A 21,092-nucleotide genomic window follows, 5' to 3' on the forward strand; every position below is an offset into this window, starting at 1 on the left:
GAGCCATGGCCGCTGAGCCTGCGCGTCCGGAGCCTGTGCTCCGCGACGGGAGAGGCCACACAGTGAGAGGCCCGCGTACCACAAAAAAAAAAAAAAAAAGCATTAGGGAAGGGAAACTGAAAAGTTTGTTTTAATTCTAGGTAAGCATTAAACCTGTAATGACTGCATTGTTGTTTATCTTTAGCTACTGACTTGTAAAGGAGACTTTGCAATGGAGACTGAGTTCAGTTATCACTCTGCAGTAATGCTTACTGGGAGGCTAGGGAAGGGGAATTTAGTTGGAAGTTGATATCACTACGGTGTAATCTCTCACAGATTAATTCATCATATAACAGTTCTAACATTGTTTGAGATGTGCTTCCTGGGCTGAGCATCGATGAAGAACATCATTCCATTGTGTTAGAGCAGTTTTTAGGACTGTGAATGATAAATGCAAAACTCTAACTTATCTAATAATGGCATGTTCCTTTCTGCCAGTGCAGGTGCTTGACTAAAGATTATGAAAAGCGTCCAACAGTGTCAGATCTTTTACAGCATAAATTCATTACTCAAGTTGAAGGCAAAGATGCGATGTTACAAAAACAACTCACGGAATTCATTGGTATTTACCAGTGCACGGGAGGCTCAGAAAAGGCCAGGTAATTAAATAGCATCTTGACTCCAAAATCCAAAGATCATCTAAAGAGTCTGACAATTTTATAATGCAATGGTTGTTAAGGTGAGAAAAGAACTTGCTGGTTTAATGATTTAAATTCCCTGGTTGTGGTTTGGAGATAAAGCGGTATTTGAATGAAAAGTGAATGTCACATGTTGAGTTGCATCCTGATATGGTAAAATTACTGGCAGCATTTTTTTTCTTTCTGTTTGAATTTTATTTTATTTTTTTTATACAGCAGGTCCTTATTAGTCATCCATTTTATACACATCAGTGTATACATGTCAATCCCAATCTCCCAATTCATCACACCACCACCGCCCCCCACCGCTTTCCCCCATTGGTGTCCATATCTTTGTTCCCTACATCTGTGTCTCAACTTCTACCCTGCAAACCGGTTCATCTGTACCATTTTTTAGGTTCCACATATATGCGTTAGTATACGATATTTGTTTCTCTCTTTCTGACTTACTTCACTCTGTATGACAGTCTCTAGATTCATCCACGTCTCTACAAATGACCCAATTTCATTCCTTTTTATGGTTGAGTAATATTCCATTGTATATATGTACCACATCTTCTTTATCCATTCGTCTGTCCATGGGCATTTAGGTTGCTTCCATGACCTGGCTATTGTAAGTAACACAGCAATGAACATTGGGGTGCATGTGTCTTTTTGAATTATGGTTTTCTCTGGGTATATGCCCAGTAGTGGGATTGCTGGGTCATATGGCAGTTCTATTTTTAGTTTCTTAAGGAACCTCCATACTGTTCTCCATAGTGGCTGTATCAATTTACACTCCCACCAACAGTGCAAGAGGGTTCCCTTTTCTCCACACCCTCTCCAGCATTTGTTGTTTGTAGATTTTCTGATGATGCCCATTCTAACTGGTGTGAGGTGATACCTCATTGTACTTTTGATTTGCATTTCTCTAATAATTAGTGATGTTGAGCAGCTTTTCATGTGCTTCTTGGCCAATCTGTATGTCTTCTCTGGAGAAATGTCTATTTAGGTCTTCTGCCCATTTTTTGATTGGGTTGTTTGTTTTTTTAATATTGAGCTGCATGTTTATGTATTTTGGAGATTAATCCTTTGTCTGTTGATTTGTTTGCAAATATTTTTTCCCATTCTGAAGATGTCTTTTCATCTTGTTTATGGTTTCCTTTGCTTTGCAAAAGGTTTTAAGTTTCATTAGGTTCCATTTGTTTATTTTTGTTTTTATTTCCATTACTCTTGGAGGTGGATCAAAAAAGATCTTGCTGTGATTTATGTCAAAGAGTGTTCTTCCTATGTTTTCCTCTAAGAGTTTTGTAGTGTCCAGTCTTACATTTAAGTCTCTAATCCATTTTGACTTTATTTCTGTGTATGGGAGTGTTCTAATTTCATTCTTTTACATGTAGCTGTCCAGTTTTCCCAGTACCATTTATTGAAGAGACTGTCTTTTCTCCATTGTATATCCTTGCCTCCTTTTTCATAGATTAGTTGACCATAGGTGCGTGGGTTTATCTCTAGGCTTTCTATCCTGTTCCATTGATCTGTATTTCTGGTTTTGTGCCAGTACCACATTGTCTTGATTACTGTAGTGTAGTCTGAAGTTAGGGAGTCTGATTCCTCCACCTCCGTTTTTTCCCCCTCAAGACTGCTTTGGCTATCGTGGTCTTTTGTGTCTCCATACAGATTTTAAGATTTTTTGTTCTAGTTCTGTCAAATAATGCCATTGGTAATTTGATAGGGATTGCATTGAATCTGTAGATTGCTTTGGGTAGTGTAGTCATTTTCACAATATTGATTCTTCCAATCCAAGAACATGGTATATCTCTCCATCTGTTGGTATCATCTTTAATTTCTTTCAACAGTGTCTTTTAGTTTTCTGCATACAGGTCTTTTGTCTCCCTAGGTAGGTTTATTCCTAGGTGTTTTATTGTTTTTGTTACAGTGGTAAATGGGAGTGTTTCCTTAATTTCTCTTTCAGAATTTTCATCATTAGTGTGTAGGAATTGAAGAGATTTCTGTGCATTAATTTTGTATCCTACAACTTTACCAGATTCATTGATTAGCTCTAGTAGTTTTCTGGTGGCATCTTTAGGATTCTCTATGTATAGTATCATGTCATCTGCAAACAGTGACAGTTTTACTGCTTCTTTTCTAATTTGTATTCCTTCTATTTCTTTTTCTTCTCTGATTGCCGTGGCTAGGACTTCGAAAACTAGGTTGAATTATAGTGGTGAGAGTGGACATCCTTGTCTTGTTCCTGATCTTAGAGGAAATGCTTTCAGTTTTTCACCATTGAGAATGATGTTTGCTGTGGGTTTGTCATATATGGCCTTTATTATGTTGAGTTAGGTTCCCTCTATGCCCACTTTCTGGAGCCTTTTTATCATAAATGGTGTTGAATTTTTTCAAAAGCTTTTTCTGCATCTATTGAGATGATCATATGGTTTTTATTCTTCAATTTGTTAATATGGTGTGTCACATTGATTGATTTGCGTATATTGAAGAATCCTTACATCCCTGGGATAAATCCCACTTGATCATGGTGTATGATCCTTTTAATGTGTTCTTGGATTCTGTTTGCTAGTATTTTGTTGAGGATTTTTGCATCTATATTCATCAGTGATATTGGTCTGTAATTTTCTTTTTTTGTAGTATCTTTGTCTGGTTGTGGTATCAGGGTGATGGTGGCCTCATAGAATGAGTTTGGGAGTGTTCCTTTCTCTGCAATTTTTTGGAAGGGTTTGAGAAGGATGGGTGTTAGCTCTTCTCTTAATGTTTGATAGAATTCACCTTCGAAGCCATCTGGTCCTGGACTTTTGTTTGTTGGAAGATTTTTAATCACAGTCTCAATTTCATTACTTGTGATTGGTCTGTTCATATTTTCTATTTCTTCCTGGTTCAGTCTTAGAAGGTTATCCCTTTCTAAGAATTTGCCCATTTCTTCCAGGTTGTCCATTTTATTGGCATAGAGTTGCTTGTAGTAGTCTCTTAGGATGCTTTGTATTTCTGCAGTGTCTGTTGTAACTTTTCCTTTTTCATTTCTAATTTTATTGATTTGAGTCCTCTCCCTCTTTTTCTTGATGAGTCTGGCTAATGGTTTATCAATTTTGTTTATCTTCTCAAAGAACCAGCTTTTAGTTTTATTGATCTTTGCTGTTGTTTTCTTTGTTTGTATTTCATTTATTTCTGCTCTGATCTTTATGATTTCTTCCCTTCTGCTAACTTCGGGTTTTGTTTGTTCTACTTTCTCTAGTTCCTTTAGGTGTAAGGTTAGATTGTTTACTTGAGATGTTTCTTGTTTCTTGAGGTAGGCTTGTATAGCTATAAACTTCCCTCTTAGAACTGCTTTTGCTGCCTCCCGTAGGTTTTGGATCATCGTGTTTTCATTGTCATTTGTCTCTAGGTATTTTTTGATTTCCTCTTTGATTTCTTCAGTGATCTCTTGGTTATTTAGTAACGTATTGTTTAGCCTTCATGTGTTTGTGTTTTTTACGTTTTTTTCCTTGTAATTGATTTCTAATCTCATAGCATTGTGGTCAGAAAAGATGCTTGAAATGATTTCAGTTTTCTTAAATTTACTGAGGCTTGATTTGTGACCCACAGTGTGATCTATGCTGGAGAATGTTCTGTGCGTACTTGAGAAGAAAGTGTAATCTGCTGTTTTTGGATGGAATGTCGTATAAATATCAATTGAAAGTGTAATCTGCTGGTTTTGGATGGAATGTCGTATAAATATCATTTAAATCTATCTGGTCTGTTGTGTTATTTAAAGCTTGTGTTTTCTGGTTAATTTTCTGTTTGGGTGATCTGCCCATTGGTGTGAGTGAGGTGTTAAGGTCCCCCACTATTATTGTGCTACTTTCGATTTCCTCTTTTATGGCTGTTAGCATTTGCCTTATTATTGAGGTGCTCCTATGTTGGGTGCATAAATATTTACAATTGTTATATCTTCTTTTTGGATTGATCCCTTGATCATTATGTATTGTCCTTCTTTGTCTCTTGTAATTATCTTTATTTTAAAGTCTATTTTGTCTGATATGAGAATTGCTACTCCAGCATTCTTTTGATTTCCATTTGCATGGAATATCTTTTTCCATTCCCTCAATTTCAGTCTGTATGTGTCCCTAAGTCTGAAGTGGGTCTCTTGTAGACAGCATATATATGGGTCTTGTTTTTGTATCCATTCAGCAAGCCTGTGTCTTTTGGTTGGAGCATTTAATCCATTCACGTTTAAGGTAATTATCTGTATGTACGTTCCTATTACCATTTTCTTAATTGTTTTGGGTTTGTTTTTGTAGGTCCTTTTCTTGTCTTGTATTTTCCACTTAGGGAAGTTCCTTTAGCATTTGTTGTAGAGCTGGTTTGGTGGTGCTGAATTCTCTTAGCTTTTGCTTGTCTGTAAAGCTTTTGATTTCTCCATCAAATCTGAATGAGATCCTTGCCGGGCAGAGTAGTCTTCATTGTAGGTTCTTCCCTTTCATCATTTTAAATATGTCATGCCACTCCCTTCTGGCTTGTAGAGTTTCTGCTGAGAAATCAGCTGTTAACCTTATGGGAGTTCCCTTGTATATTATTTGTCGTTTTTACCTTGCTGCTTTCAGTAATTTTTCTTTGTCTTTAATTATTGTCACTTTGATTACTGTGTGTCTCAGAGTGTTTCTCCTTGGGTTTATCCTGCCTGGGACTCTCTGCACTTCCTGGACTTGGGTGGCTATTTCCTTTCCCATGTTAGGGAAGTTTTCGACTATAATCTCTTCAAATATTTTCTTGGGTCCTTTCTCTCTCCCTTCTCCTTCTGGGACCCCTATAATGTGAATGTTGTTGCGTTTAATGTTGTCCCAGACGTCTCTAGACTGTCTTCATTTCTTTTCATTCTTTTTTCTTTATTCTCTTCCACAGCAGTGAATCCCACCATTCTGTCTTCCAGGTCACTTATCTGCTCTTCTACCTCAGTTATTCTGCTATTGATTCCTTCTAGTGTATTTTTCATTTCAGTTATTGTGTTGTTCATCTCTGTTTGTTTGTTCTTTAATTCTTGTAGATCTTTGTTAAGCATTTCTTGCATCTTCTCGATCTTTGCCTCCATTCTTTTTCCGAGGTCCTGGATCATCTTCACTCTCATTATTCTGAATTCTTTTTCTGGAAGGTTGCCTATCTCCACTTCATTTAGTTGTTTCTCTGGAATTTTATCTTGTGCCTTCATCTGGTACATAGCCCTCTGCCTTTTCATCTTGTCTGTCTTTCTGTGAATGTGGTTTTTGTTCCACAGGCTGCAGGATTGTAGTTCTTCTTGCTTCTGCTGTCTGCCCTCTGGTCTGGACTTGCTTAGTTCTGGTGACTGGGAAGTCCAAGATCAAGGCACTAGCAGATGTGGTGTCTGGTACCCACTTCCTTGTTCATGGAGGGAGAGAGCTGGCAGCATTTTTTAAACAGCCTCATCAGAACAAATAATGTAAACTGCAATAGATGATTAGTATTGGCTTATATTTTCTTGCATTTGTCTCCTCTTCTGTGAAGTAAGATATCTTAGATTTGAGATTTAAAATTGAATGTAACACTTGAAATAGTTTTTTACACTATTATTTTTTGGTATCATTTTCCCTGGTTCAATTATATTCAAAAATCATTTTCAATATTTTATTTATACTTCCTATTTTGATTTTTAATGATCTGTTATGTATAGTTTTTATAATATTGAATATGTTTACTTATAGATAGCATATATGTTTATTTTAGGAAATTTAGAAGCTACGCAGACATGTACAACATAAAATCAATCAATTATAACATTTCAATCTATAACCTTCTAGTATCTTATGAATGGAAATACATTTAAAAACAAAATTGGAATATATGTGTCCTGGAGCCTGCATTCTTTTCACTGACTAGCAAATACCCATGTCTTTAAATATCCTTCTACCACAAATTTAAAAATTTTTAATTTTTTATTGGAGTATAGTTGATTAACAATGTTGTTTTAGTTTCAGGTGTACAGTAAGGTGATTCAGTTATACATATACATATATCTATTCATTTTCAAGTTCTTTTCCCATTTAGGTTATTACAGAATATTGAGCAGAGTTCCTTGTGCTATACAGTAGGTCCTTGTTATCTGTTTTAAATATAGCAGTGTGTACATGACAATTCTAAACTCCCAGTCTATCCCTCCTTCCCACCCTTCTGCCCTGGTAACCATAAGTTCATTCTCTAAGTCTGTGCATCTGTTTCTGTTTTGTAAATAAGTTCATTTGTATCATTTTTTTTAGATTATGCATATAAGAGATATCATATGATATTTGTCTTTCTCTGTCTGACTTACTTCACTTAGTATGAAGATCTCCAGGTCCATCCATGTTGCTGTAAATGGCATTATTTCATTATTTTTAATGGCTGAGTAATATTCCATTGTATATATTGTACCACATCTTCTTTATCCATTCATCTGTTGATGGACATTTAGGTTGCTTCCATGTCTTGGCTGTTGTAAACAACGCTGCAGTGAACACTGGGTTGCATGTATTCTTTCGAACCATGTTTTTCTCTGGGTATATGCCCAGGAGTGGGATTGCTGGATCATATGGTAGTTCTATATTTAGTTTTTTAGGGAACCTCCATGCTGTTTTCCATAGTAGCTGTACCAATTTACATTCCCACCAACAGTGTAGGAGGGTTCCCTTTTCTCCACACCCTTTCCAGCTTTTATTTTTTGTAGACTTTTTGATGATGGCCATTCTGACTGGTGTGAGGTGATATCTCATTGGAGTTTTTACTTGCATTTCTCTAATAATTAGCAGTGTTGAGCATCTTTTCATGTGCTTCTTGGTCATCTGTATGTCTTCTTTGGAGAAATGTCTATTTAGATTTTCTGCCCCTTTTTTTTTTTTTGCGGTACGCGGGCCTCTCACTGTTGCGGCCTCTCCTGTTGCAGAGCACAGGCTCCGGACGTGCAGGCTCAGCGGCAGTGGCTCACAGGCCCAGCCGCTCCGCAGAATGTGGGATCCTCCCAGACCGGGGCATGAACCCACATCCCCTGCATCAGCAGGCGGACACTCAACCACTGCACCACCAGGGAAGCCCTCTGCCCATTTTTTGATTGAGTTGTTTGTTTTCTTGATATTGAGCTGCATGAGCTGTTTGTATATTTTGGAGATTAATCCCTTGTTGGTCACATTGCTTACAAATATTTTCTCCCGATCTGTACCACAATTTTTTTAAATTGCTGTACAACATTCTCTTGCATGACTATTCAATGATTGATTTAAATAACCCCCTATGATTGGGCATTTAGGTTGTTATTCATTATTTTTAATTCTAATAAGTAAGTAACACTGTAATGAATAGAGTTGTATACAAATCTCTTACTACTTCTGTAAGATAAATTCCCATAGATGGTATTGTTAAGTCAAAGAATAGTCTTTTGTAATTTAAGTTTATTCATGAGAATCCTATTAATTGCATGTCAGGAGCATATCGCTGTTTAGGGAGCTGGGAGAAGTGCGTACAAAATAGGGCATGACCTAAAAAAGCAGTTATATTTGAATTCCTGTTGTGGTTTAATATATTTAATTCCTATTTCTTTAATGCCTACTATGTGCAGGGCATTGTATTAAGACTTTATATCATGTGATTTTACAACAACCCTGAGGGAAATGTTTTATGATCCCCCATTTTCACAGCAAGAAGAACTGAGGTTTGCAGAGGCTAATTAACTTGTACGAAGCTGCACAGGTAATGAATGACTTAGCGGGGATTCAAATCCTAATCCCAATGACAAAGCTTTATTCCCATGAATGGCCAATGATTGTGGCCAATTTTGAGTCCATGCCTAAGTGAGTTTACAGCCTTGCTCGAGAGACCTTCAGTGAGGAAAAATTTAAGTTGTGAGTGGAATAGAGTGCCAGAAAGAAGGAACTGGGCATGTAGTTTCTAGGGAGGAGGTGGTTGGTTGTGGGCTTATAATGCCCATCTTTGTGTCTTTGTGTGGGTATAGCTCCACAGTCTGCAGCAATCCCATCCTTCCCAAAGCAAATGGACAAACAGCAACCAAACAAGCAAATAAAAAACAGAGATTGAGGTGTACCAATATTGTATAGGGTGTCCAATGTCAAGAACTGTGAAGGATCTGAGATTTTATCCTACTTGCAAGCTAATAAGTTGACCTGCCAGTTTCATGAATGCTGGCAGAAGAGACCCTTGATCAGAGACAGAGGCCTTTATTATGCACAGTTAAGCCCACAGCATGAATTTTACATTCATGTTGGTTGTCCTTGCCCTGTAAGTCCTAGGGGTGATGTGGAATGGCCTTGGTAGATGGTGTATACACAGTGGGTTTGCCTCACAGTTTGGGAACCCTGAGCTTGAGAAACTCTAATCTTTTAAAGGGGTTGCCAGCAAATCTGCCTAAACTTTGCCCTGGAGCAGACTTTATCTTTACTATTCCAGACAGCAAACAAAACTTCCATGTGTCCTGGAGGGAGACCCTGTCTTTGTATATATGTTTGTATAGCAAACATGGCAAATATAGTCTAGAACAAAAGCTAATACAAGAGGTGAAGAAATGTGAGAGACTCATGGAGACTTGCCTCCCAACATTCAAGCATTATAAGAATGGTTGAACCACACAGTATTTAGATTAAAAGCCTGGTGCTCTAAGTTCTAGTGATTAAAAGAAATTATTGACAACTACTATATATTGGACACTGTGTTAGCCTAAGCTCAATACTTCTGCTTGAGTCACAAAATATATTCTTCTTTATCCAGTTAAGAATTCAGAATACGCTTTCAATATGAGAACTCAAGTCTTACTCAGTTATGGAAAATTTTCAGTCATTATTCCTTTAAATATTGATCCTCTCTCATCTTTTTATTTTCTGCTCGTAAGAGATAAATATTGGAATGTCCTAATTTATATTAAATGTCTTATAATTTCTCTTTCATGTTCATCATCGGTTTATCAATCTCTGCTGCATTTTAGATAATTTCTTCAAAATTGTTTTCCAGTTCACTAATTTGCTCTTAGACTAGACCTAGTTAGAGCAATCCTACATACTGATTTTTCATGTCAATATTTCTGTGTTTTTCATTTCTAGAATTTCTCACTGTTTTATTTTTTTAACCATTTATTCTTTCATCATATCTGACTTTTATATCTGGCCGTTCATATCTGGCTAATTTCTTTGTCTTTTTTGTGAATGTAATTCTTTCCTTTTTCTCTTGATCTTACACTACTTAGCAGTCATTTTTTGATTTGCATTTTAACAAGATTGAAATGTCCTTATGAATGAGTTCATTTGTTTCCTCAATATGTGGTTTCCTTCTGTGATTTAGAATTTTAGTTTGCTCTCCCATCTTTATTTTTTAAATATTTTATTTATTTTTAAATATTTCTGTATTTTCTTTATTTTTTTGGCTGTGTCAGGTCTTAGTTGTGGCACGTGGTGTCTTCGTTGAGGTGTGCAGGATCTCTCGTTGCAGCGCATGGGCTTCTTTCTAGTAGTGGTGTGCAGGTTTTCTCTCTCTAGTTGTGGTGCATGGGCTCCAGGGCACATGGACTCTGTAGTTGTGGTGTGCAGGTTCTGTAGTTTGTGGCACACGGGCTCTCTCATTGAGGCGCATGAGCTCAGTAGTTGTGGCACGTGGGCTTAGTTGCCCCATGGCATGTGGGATCTTAGTTCCCCAACCAGGGATTGAACCCATATCCCCTGCATTGGAAGGTGATTTCTTTACCACTGGACCACCAGGGAAGTCCCCACTCTCCCATGTTTAATAGGTGATCTTTTGTTTTGTTTCTTCCCCTCTTTTGGAGGTTTTGCCTTTGCTGTAATCCAGCTTCAAGTGCCCCCAGTCCAGAGCCTTTCTGTTCATTATGACTTTGAGGATACTGCAGATCTAGTCACTGAGCCAGTATGAAGTAGACCCCATGTCTCTGCCCTGTCCTGCCATCTTAGGTACCTGGTTCTATAAACGGAAGAAGGTGCAGAATTTTTTCAGTCTTCTCTCTCCAGGCAAGGCACACATTCAGTTCCATTCTCTCCACCAAGCACAGGTCAGGGCTTTCTTTCTGCTTCCTTCCCTCCCAGGCCTATTCTGCCTATTTGTAGTCCTGGACTTCGAGTCACCTATGGTTTCTGCTCTCTTACCCAGTGTGTGTCTCATCCATTAGGTCCACCATGATGCTCACCTGGTTTTAGAGAATGTCTTTGTCATTTTAATTCTTTTAAAAAATATTTTAAAATATATTTTATCTTTCAAAAGTGAATGTTTGGAGGGGGTGGAAGTGGAGCTGGAATCATGAAGCCACAGCACCATTTGAGCACAGATCTGTGACCTTATAGGAGGGGGAAGGAAAATGCTCTCAGCATTTTTATACTAGTCCCAAAGTGTGAGACACGCTCAGGGAAGTGGAAAGAGGGTCTGGGATGCTGCTGGTACCACCTTAGGCAAAAATAACGCTCTTCAAGATCATGCGAAATTATTTGATTTGTCATAGTTCCTAACATCGATAAAATTGATCCACAACCCAGCTGTACTAAATCAATATACCTAAATCTAAGCTGACATTTGTTGGTATGTGATACTAACCTTTGGAATTAGATTGATGCATGTGCTTGGCAGGATAAGGATTTTTTTATTCACAATTCAGTTTTAAAGTTGACTTTCCTGTAAATTGAATACAAACTGAGTTCTCTAAATTTCTTGATGGTGGGGAGGGGGTGGCGTTGGAAGCTAGTGTGGAATGAAAACAAGAACGCTCTCTTCTAAGTTAAGGCCTGAACAGAACAAACAAATCACTCCAATAACTTAGCTGTTCTGAGGAATCAAGATGCATATGAATATAGCAGCCACTCCTACGGCAAACTCCTCAACTGTGGGGGCGCATTTTTCATAGGAGTTAAAATTTGTGATGTTAGTATGCAGGCTGGATCCGTGAACAACTTGAATTATAAAGTATTTCCAAAAAAAAAAGGTTTACTCTTGAATCCGGATTTAAAAATACTCAATTATCCGATTTAATGGGAATAGGTAAAAGTCATTTGTAATTGAAATGTACTCTTCAGCATTCTTGACTAAAAACAATACATGCCAACTTAAGAAGAAAAGCAATTTTGTGAAAAATACTGGGTGGCTCAGAGAACTGAGAGGGAGGCAGAGAGGCAGGCTTAGAAGCAAAGGAAGCAGGGTGCCTCAAATATCCTTTCTTAAGAACTACCTGCCAAGAGGCTGGCACTGACACCCACCCCCAGCCCTGTAACATGTCCTGCAGCAAAGCAGCACTGGGTTCTTGAAAGCCACAAGCGCCTCAAAGGATTTGTAAACTCATCTTGAGCTTTGTGCCATTCGCTCGATGTTCTAAGTTCCCTACAGAACCATTGCTCCCCCAGGCTGAGGTCACAGGCCCGGCTGTAGGTGAAAAAGGAGTGAGAAACACTAGGTCCTCCCTCACTTCCAGTTTCCAGGTGAGAGGCAGAGTCCTTCCTCACAGCATTTCGGAAGGAATTTCACCCCCATGGAGGAAAGGTGTTTTTAGCCGCTGAAGCAATGAATACCCATTATGTGGAATATGCAAACAGGATGCTAAAATTCTTTTATGTACCTTGAACATTTACCTACAAATATTATTTAAGTAATGATTTGCATACCTTGTAAATAAAGGAAAAACCTAGCCCAGTATCTACTCGACTGATAATAAATTCCCAATTAAAATTCCTTTTTATGGGGAGTTCCCTGGTGGTCCAGTGGTTAGGACTCAGCGCTTTCACTGCTTTGGGCCTGGCTTCAGTCCCTGGTTGGGGAACTAAGATCCTGCAAGCCACATGGCATGGCCATAAATAAATAAGTAAATAAATAAATTTCTTTTTATGGTAGTTATACTATATATTAACGTTATCTTTTAAAACTTTTCGTGTTTTATATATATACAAAGCAAAATAACTTGATACCCTTAGTATTGCTAGTGGTGATTATCTTCGATATGTATAACTTATGTTTTACATGTAATTTTATGGAAGCAAAAAGGAATATTTATAAGAATTTAGTAACTCAAACAGTTATTTCTTGGGCCAAAAATAATGGCTGTATTTGTGGTGCTGCTCTAATCATCCCACTTGTCCCATATATGATTTTCGAACCAGGATATAAGGCAAATTTGAGACATAGCTCAAAGGATTAACAGACGAAAGACAAAATTTAAAAACTGTCTAACCATTCAGTGCTAAAAGTACCTGGTTCAGGCTGTCAGTTCTTTATTTAGGTGTGGGGCTTTGTGTAATGTACATTCACTAGAATGGGATTTTGATTTTACAAAAAATAAAAAATGAAAGAAGGAAGCAGAAAAATCAATAGGAAGTAATAATAGGGTTCTTTCAGTGCGATACAGTGCACAACCCCACGTTACTTTCTGTCTTCTGGGCAAGATAATTTTCCTCTAATGGCTGTGACCATGTCGTGGTGAGAATTATTCACCCTTTGGAATGTTTACTCCTTCATACACAGGACTTCTCGAAAGCTATCCTGGCTGCTCTCATAATAACTCCTTTTAATTCCCATCTCCACATGAGTATTTCAAAGACGCTTGCTTCAAACTCAACCTGTCCAAAATGGAACTTAATGCTGTCCCACCCCCAATTAGTTCTTTGTCCCCTTTCTTTTTAGTAGTATCACCACTCATCCCATTATGCCCACCAAAATCTAGGGATTATCTTATCTTTTCTCTCCTACTTTGCATTTTCAGTCCATAGCAAGGCTTAAATTTCTTACAGCCCCACTCAACCCCTTACCAATGGTGATACAGTTCTTGCTACCATAGAAATGATGGATTGAGACAACATTCACGTTGTCTCCATATTAATTGAGGCCATTGTATAAAGCTCTGGATGAGGTGTTACACAAGGGTCTGACAGCTGAAGCAGCTGTAGACTCCCTGCTCTGAGTTGTCTGTCTTGGACAGACACTGCCACCAGCTCATGCCTGGATGAGACCTTTTCTCCTAGATTTCACACAGATAATTCTTTGCCTCCTTATTTTGACCAAGATACTGAAAAAGGTTTTCCTTTTTAATTTAAAAACAGCATGTAAATAACCATGATACAAAGTAGGAATTTTCAATCCCATAAAAAGAATAAAAATTATGTCCTGGGAGAGTTTGGAAGAAGCCGATAGTACTTCCACTAGCAGGGGCAGGAGGGCTTATCCAGGAAGCGGCCTTTAATCTTCACTGCAAGGGAGAAGAGGACTTAATCCTGTGAAAATAGAGTTACCACTGGATGAACATTATTGCTGGAAGGAGCAGCCTGAGCAAAATCATGAAAGCAAGGAGACATGCTCACATTTAGTCAAAGCCGTAAGGAGGAAAACTCAGAAACAGGATTGGAGAGACACGCAGAGACCAGACCGCAGAGAGCAGTGAAAGTCAGGCTGAGCAGTTTGGCCTGTGCTCCTGACAGCCCCGCTAGGGTGTAGCCCTACGTCACCTGTGTCCTGCCGTGCACCACCCTGTCATTGGTTCTAAAAGGTAAACTGTGGATACACCAAGAATAATTTTGGATGCATTTTGCTTTTCTCCCATATTTCTTCCTAACTTTAAACTATCATTATTTTTTCGAAGATGGGGGAAGTTGGTCTGTCCCCATTATGTTTAATTATCAAGGCAGTTAGTGGCTATTGTTTGGATATTTTGAAATGAGAAACCTATTGACATATATACTTATTTGTATTTTTTTTTATAAATTTATTTATTTATTTATGGCTGCGTTGGGTCTTCGTGGCTGCGCGCAGGCTTTCTCTAGTTGCGGCGAGCGGGGGCTACTCTTCGTTGTGGTGCGCGGGCGCTTCTCATTGCAGTGGGTTCTCGTGTGGGGCACGGGCTCTAGGCATGCGAGCTTCAGTAGTTGTGGCACACAAGCTTACTTGCTCCGCGGCATGTGGGATCTTCCCGGACCAGGGCTCGAACCCGTGTCCCCTGCATTGGCAGGTGGATTCTTAACCACTGCGCCACCAGGGAAGTCCCTATTTGTATGTTTTTGTGGGATGTTTTAATTGGTGTGTGTGTGTGTCTGTGTGTGTGTGTGTGTGTGTGTGTGTGTGTGTGTGTGTACGCGCTGGTGGGCACATGTGTATGCATGCTTCTATTCTAAGTACATTTTATTTTGGAAAATTCTAATCTTAATTTGGCCAAAATAAGGGGGTGAAGGAGTTGTCCATGTGAAATCCAGGAGAAAAGGTCTCATCAAGGCATGAGCTAGTGGCAGTGTCTGTCCAAGATCGATAACTCAGAAAGAGACTGATGAAACTCTGGGAATGTAGTAAGGACCCATCTAGGACCAGGAAATTTAGAAAAGAAATGATCACTTCTCCTTCTTCACCTGAAATATTTCCTTATGCCTTTCTTCACCACTTCCCCTCTGGATAAGGTCCTAAATGAGAACTAAATAGCTTTTAAACATAATCTCCAAGAATTTTATAAGGAATTGAATTTATAAGGATTGAATCAGCACTCCCTGGAGAGAAGACCGTTATGAGCATGTTTGTTCCTAAGTAGCAATAAATAAAGGAATTCAAATAAACAGGAAGAGGCAGTTGCTCACAAATCTTTTTTTTTTTTTTTTTTTTTTACTATACCCTCTCCTTTCCTGAGTTCTTTAATTATTCTCTTGGATAGATAAATTGCGTCATCTCATGGTTATTTCCAGAAAGCCTCAACCCCTAGCTTCTTGCCTGTTGAGATTGAAGCCTAGTTTAGTTAGGTAAAGCATACTTAGGCTAGCGTTTCTTTTCCTCTAAGTATTACATACATTGTTCTACCATCCCTTGGGCAGAGCGTATTGCTGCTGAAAGAACCAAGGCAGTGAGATTTCTCCCTATGCTCATGACGGGTTGCTTCTACAGGGTCTCCATAAGGCTTTCAGTAGTTTCACCCAGCTGTGTCTTCGGGTCAGTCCTTCCGTATCGTTTTGCCTGTACCCTGTGGTGTGCGGGAGCTGACTGCCACTGGCTCAGGAGAGCAGATGGGATCTTTGTTCTTTCCTTTAGTTTTGTGTGCTCAGACCATACACTTACCACATCTGTGACCTCAGTCATGTATATTCTGCGTCTTGTTGCTTTTCTGTCATGACTTTCCTCCATTTCTTTTCTGAATTCAACTGACTCAGTTTTTATCTGTTGCGTTCTTATCTCTTCATTAAAGCTTTGTACCCTCTCCTGAAGATTCTTCTCTTTTAATGAGACATCACGTAAGAAATGTCTTTGAGAGATGGGGACCTTTTCATCTGGACTTTTCCCATGATTCTTTCTTATGGTGTATGCTCTTCATCTGTCTGTTGCTTATAATCCTTAACTCTTCTCCTCCTTTTTTTAAACTACAAGTATGTGGTGGTGAATCTCTTAGGTGGGACTGGGAACAGCTATTGTTCTAGCAAAACAAAAAGTGGGAGTGATGGAAGAATGATTTGGGAAGGCTTAAGCTGAATTAGGTTGATTCTCTTGAACATCCTCTCGCACATCTCCCCTCAGTTTTGAACCTTGAAGAAGTCAGTGTACAGGGCCACTAGGTGGTACGAGCCCAAGTAGCACCATTCACATTGTATTCTCTGTGGCTCACAGCATAAACCCATTCGTGACTGTCATTCTCTATCATAATGAAGCAACTGTCTCTTCTCTTGCCATCATCCTGCCTCCCCCTGGCCACTGGCCACCCCTCTGCTGGACAGGTATGTGATAGGTCACTGTCCCATGGTCTTCTCCACCCCGTCGCTCTTTTGCATGTTGACCTGGGTCTCATCAGGACCCTTTCCCACTTCCGGCATGGCCCACCCATGCCCCCAGAACTGATAGCTCCAGGCAAGGGCTCATCGGATAGGCTTCTCAGGGCTGTGCTTTTTTTTTTTTTTTAAGTGTCTGTAGTTACTGACTGAAGTGTAAATAATTATGTGTTGGTTCTCAGCTTCCGCTCTCATTTCAACACAAATTTCACAGTATTTGACAGTTGTGCTTTATAGATTGTGGTTTGGGCCTGTGGCCATTCCTGTTTCTCATAAAGGAGACTTTTCTCAACTTTCCATTCTTTTTGTTGTTTTGTGAGTCTTAAGGGAAGGGAACAATTACTTTACCCTGTGATCTTTAACTTGAAGTAACTGTCACTCACTTTCTTAGTAAAATAGGACAGGGTATGATGGATTAGAGAGAGTCCCAATTTTTTGACAATTCTTGCATGAAGAGTTGGAGTCTGTGTTGCCTGCCCTTGAACCTGCCATTTTTTGTGAGTTCCTTGGTCAGTAGAAGATAGCAGAAGGAATGCTATGACATTTTTGAGCCTAGACTTGCTGAGGAACACTGAGCAAGCCCAGCCTGGCCAGCAAGGACTCCATGTGCTGAGGGGGCAGCAAGGGTTCCCAAAGTGACCAACGGGTGTCAACCCCTGATATGCGCCTGAACAAGAGCTGAGTCACAGTGGTGTCTGGCTGAAGCAGGCTTGTCCACGAACACTTGTGAGACATAGTGATGGGGACTTTCTAGGCCACACGAGTCCTACAGTAGCATGTGCAGTCAGTGAGCAAGAAAAATGTGATTGCTAGTGTTAATGACCCCTACTGTAGCCGTAAGTGGAGTGCGACAGGCCGCACTGCACAACTCCTGGAGACACTGTTCATTTCATATTCCATGTGACTGCTTTCACCCCCAGGCCTGGAGGCACGTCATGATGATGCCCTAGAGTTGCACCATGTGGATTGTGGATCAGGAGGCTGGGAAGATTCTGAATACATTTGTTTGATCACCCAAAATAGATTCCCGTCTGTGATACTAGCTGTGTACATGGGATGTCAGCACAAATAAAGAATTGGATAGAAGTCTGTCCCTGGTTCATTGTTTATTATCTAGGTCCTAATTTAGTTTGAAAAATTTTGTCCTCCTGAGGACTTCCACATAAAAATGCTTTCAAGCAGATCTTTATGAGGATGAAATCCTGGGAGGCTTCTCTAAAGTTCATGTGGTTAATTTATTAGTCGTTTCTTTAGTCTTTTCAACATCTTTCAATGGAAGATTGTTCTTCATTAGTATTTAATATTGAAATATGCTGATTCCTTAGAGAGAAATCTAAATTTTATCAGATGTTAGGCCCACTTTACAAATTCTGAAAGCTTATATCAGATTTGCAAATTCCTGTAATGTTTCCAGTGATGTTCTAGAAATCATTAATTACTTGAATTATGGCATTACCCATTTTTAGCTATTTTAAACTGACTCAAATCCTTACTTGTTCTTAAAATATTGTATTTTACATATATTTCTTATAATTTTATAATTATCATATTTAAAGAGGCCCCTGAAAGTGATCACATTGGATTTCATGGGATAAAATGCTGAGAATACAACAAGCATATGCACTTAAATAGAGCAAAATATAACATTTTTCTAAAAAGAACAAAGTTTCCTGAAAAATTCTGGATGTATACCCTTTGGCCTTTTTCTTAAAGGCATTAGTCTTTAAAAAAAATTTATTCTAGAGAGAAAAAAATTAAAACCTAAGGGATTATCAAGAGCCTTAACCTACATTTAAAGGTTGCAAGAAATACTGCAATATCCCTTCTCTCTTTTCTTTCAAATTAGCAATAGCCTAGGATTTGACTGCATCTGTTTTTGGTATTATTACTGTAAAGAAAAGACACATTTTTATAGAGTTGAATTCTGCAGTGCCTCACAGGAGGCAGGACACTGAATAAAGATGATACTAATTTTTTTGCAGTAAAGTGAGATGCACAGATTGAGTAGAGGGCAGAGCGGCTGTTTTCTGCGAGTGCCTTCACATTGTTAGTCCTCTGAATACATTTTTGCTCTCATGTCGAAGGCCTTAGACATTGAGAGTAACTTCCTGGACAAATTTTGCTTTAAAGTAGCTAAATCTTTTAACCATCTCTTTGTTGGGGAAAAGGAGAGAAATATTTTTTTTTTTTTTTAACATCTTTATTGGGGTATAATTGCTTTACAATGGTGTGTTAGTTTCTGCTTTATAACAAAGTGAATCAGTCATACATAAACATATGATCCCATATGTCTTCCCTGTTGCATCTCCCTCCCTCCCACCCCTCCAGGCTGTCACAAAGCACCGAGCCAATATCCCTGTGCCATGCGGCTGCGTCCCACTAGCTATCTACCTTACTGCGTTTGTTAGTGTGTATATGCCCATGACTCTGAGAGAAATATTTTTTAAAGATAGTAGTCAAGGTTTAGAGCAGAATACTGCAGCCTTTGAGTAGAATTCAAAATGACATGCCCCTCATTCCTTACTGCCAGGCATGTAAAGGTTTATCTCTGGCTGTTCAGCTGCCCTAATCTTGTTTGCTTCCCCGTTTAGTTTTGTAATCGCTGCAAAAAAAAAAAAAAAAAAAAAAGATTTTGGTTCACTTTGAAGTTAGATGTTTATGCATTTATTTAAATACAGCTGGGGTTTTTTTTAAGTGAAAAATCTGATATCACAATCCCCAGTGTTTTATCAAAAAGAAGGAAAGAAAGGGAAATAAATAAATAGCTACCTATGGCAATTCCAGTCTTGGGAATAGAAATTGAAATAGAATACTATGACTTCACGGTTGATTCTTATATAGATCTGACTGTACCACAAGGTCCCCTCAAAAAATAATATATATCTATTAAATACACATATAAGTATATATTTAATATATAAGTATATAAAATACAAACACACACACACACACACACACACACACACACACACACACACTACCTGGGCAGCCCAGCCTAAAATGTGGGTGTTGTTCCCTGCCCATGGATGAAAATGTAATTCCCCTATATTTATTCAGATAGGGTGGAGAGGTCATGTATTCTGTTCGGGGCTAGTTACATTTGATATGCCAATTAAACAGGAAAGCAGAGTTATCAAGTAGGCAGTGGAATATAGGAGTCTGGGCTTCAGGGGAGAAGCCCATGTTGGAGACAGTGGTTGAGTCATTTGCTTAGAGACGTATTTGGTGCCATGACACAGATGAGGTCACTGAATGTGAGTGTTTGGGAATTTAGTGTAGGGAGAGGAGACAGAACAGGTGATTGAGGGACTGTGGCCCTCCAGGGAGGAGAAGCAGGGGAACGTGGTGTGTTGCGAACCACATAAACCCAGTGTTTCAAGGAGAGAATGCGCAATTCTTCTAAAGAGCGCTGCAAGTTTTTTAAAACGGAGTAATGCTGAATTTGGACACACCAAGTTCTTTCGTGATCTCGTGGAGAGTCCTCTCAGCAGGGTGGGGTGGAGGGCAGCCCCAGCTGGAAGAAGTTAAGGAAAGAGGTGAGGTGAGGAAGACATAAGGAATAGGAACTACTGTTTAAGAAGCTCAGCTGTAAAAGGAGGAGAAATGGGGCAGTAGCTGGTAGCTGGAAGGCATGGAGAATCAAAGGAGAGATTTTTTTTTAAGAGGGGAGATACTAGAGCACATTGTATGCTGACGGCGGAGAGGTTGTGCCGCCGATGACAGGGGAGCATCACAGCAGTGACCCTGGGGGAAGCAGGTGTATGAGCACAAGAGCTGGCCTGTGCCCAGAGCAGGGAAATTTATCCCTTGTCACCAGAGAGGAAGGAGGCTGGGAGGGTAAGATGGCACAAAGATGAAATCCTGTCGACTTGTTTAAAAACTAGGTACGTATAAAAAAGAATAAAAGGAAATATCAAAATGTCAACAGTGGTTATATTGGGGATGTAGTTACAGGTGACATTTTTTTCTTATACCTTTTGGTATTTTTCAATTTTTTTTAAAAAACAAAGTATACTTTTTGTACTTATAAAAAATTAATGTAGTAAATGTAATTATACACTCTCCATGACCCTTCATGCTATCATTCCTTGAAAAGTCAGACTATGTGAAACTCCTCAGCCATGTTTTTGTTTGTTTGTTTTTCTGTTTTTATTTTTGGCCGCACCACGTGGCTTGCGGGATCTTCATTCCCCGACCAGAGATTGAACCCGTGCCCCCTGCGGTGGAAGCGTGGAGTCTTAACCACTGGACCGCCAGGGAAGTCCCAGCCATGTTTGTTCTTAACCAGATTGTTTTGCTGTACTGATGTTTGTCTTACAGATACTTACAGTGGCACTAATAACTCTACACACTGAAGGAACTGTGCAGCAAGATTCTACTTACAGAAACTGTCTCTTCCCTGTTCTCTTACTTGTCTCTGAGCTAAGGGTGAGGAGAAGAAAGATGTCAGGAACTCTTGGCAGATGGAGGATCAAATACTCCTGCAAACACCGGTGTCAGTTTCATTTCAACATCTAAAACCAGGTCACTCTAAAATAATAACACACAGAAAAAAAAAAGAATAAATAAAATAAAATAATAGCACAGAGGAGTCACATTCACAGCAGAAACAGGCAAGATTTCTCAGTGGGAATATTTTTCTTCAGCCGCCAATTAACTATATGTGAAAGAGGAAGGGCCCTGTGAA

At 39.1% G+C, this 21,092-nt stretch overlaps 1 protein-coding gene across 1 annotated transcript in view; it reads left to right on the forward strand.

Annotated features, from left to right (window-relative positions):
- The window catches only part of MYO3A (myosin IIIA), a 178,029-nt gene that overhangs the window by 50,486 nt on the left and 106,451 nt on the right, over nt 1–21,092 (forward strand). The window contains exon 9 of the mRNA XM_019933176.3: nt 483–638. Within this exon, the coding sequence (XP_019788735.2) occupies nt 483–638 (156 nt within the window). The remainder of the gene's footprint in view (nt 1–482; nt 639–21,092) is intronic.

The sequence above is a fragment of the Tursiops truncatus genome, chromosome 2 (assembly GCF_011762595.2).
Source record: "Tursiops truncatus isolate mTurTru1 chromosome 2, mTurTru1.mat.Y, whole genome shotgun sequence".
Taxonomy (NCBI): domain Eukaryota; kingdom Metazoa; phylum Chordata; class Mammalia; order Artiodactyla; family Delphinidae; genus Tursiops; species Tursiops truncatus.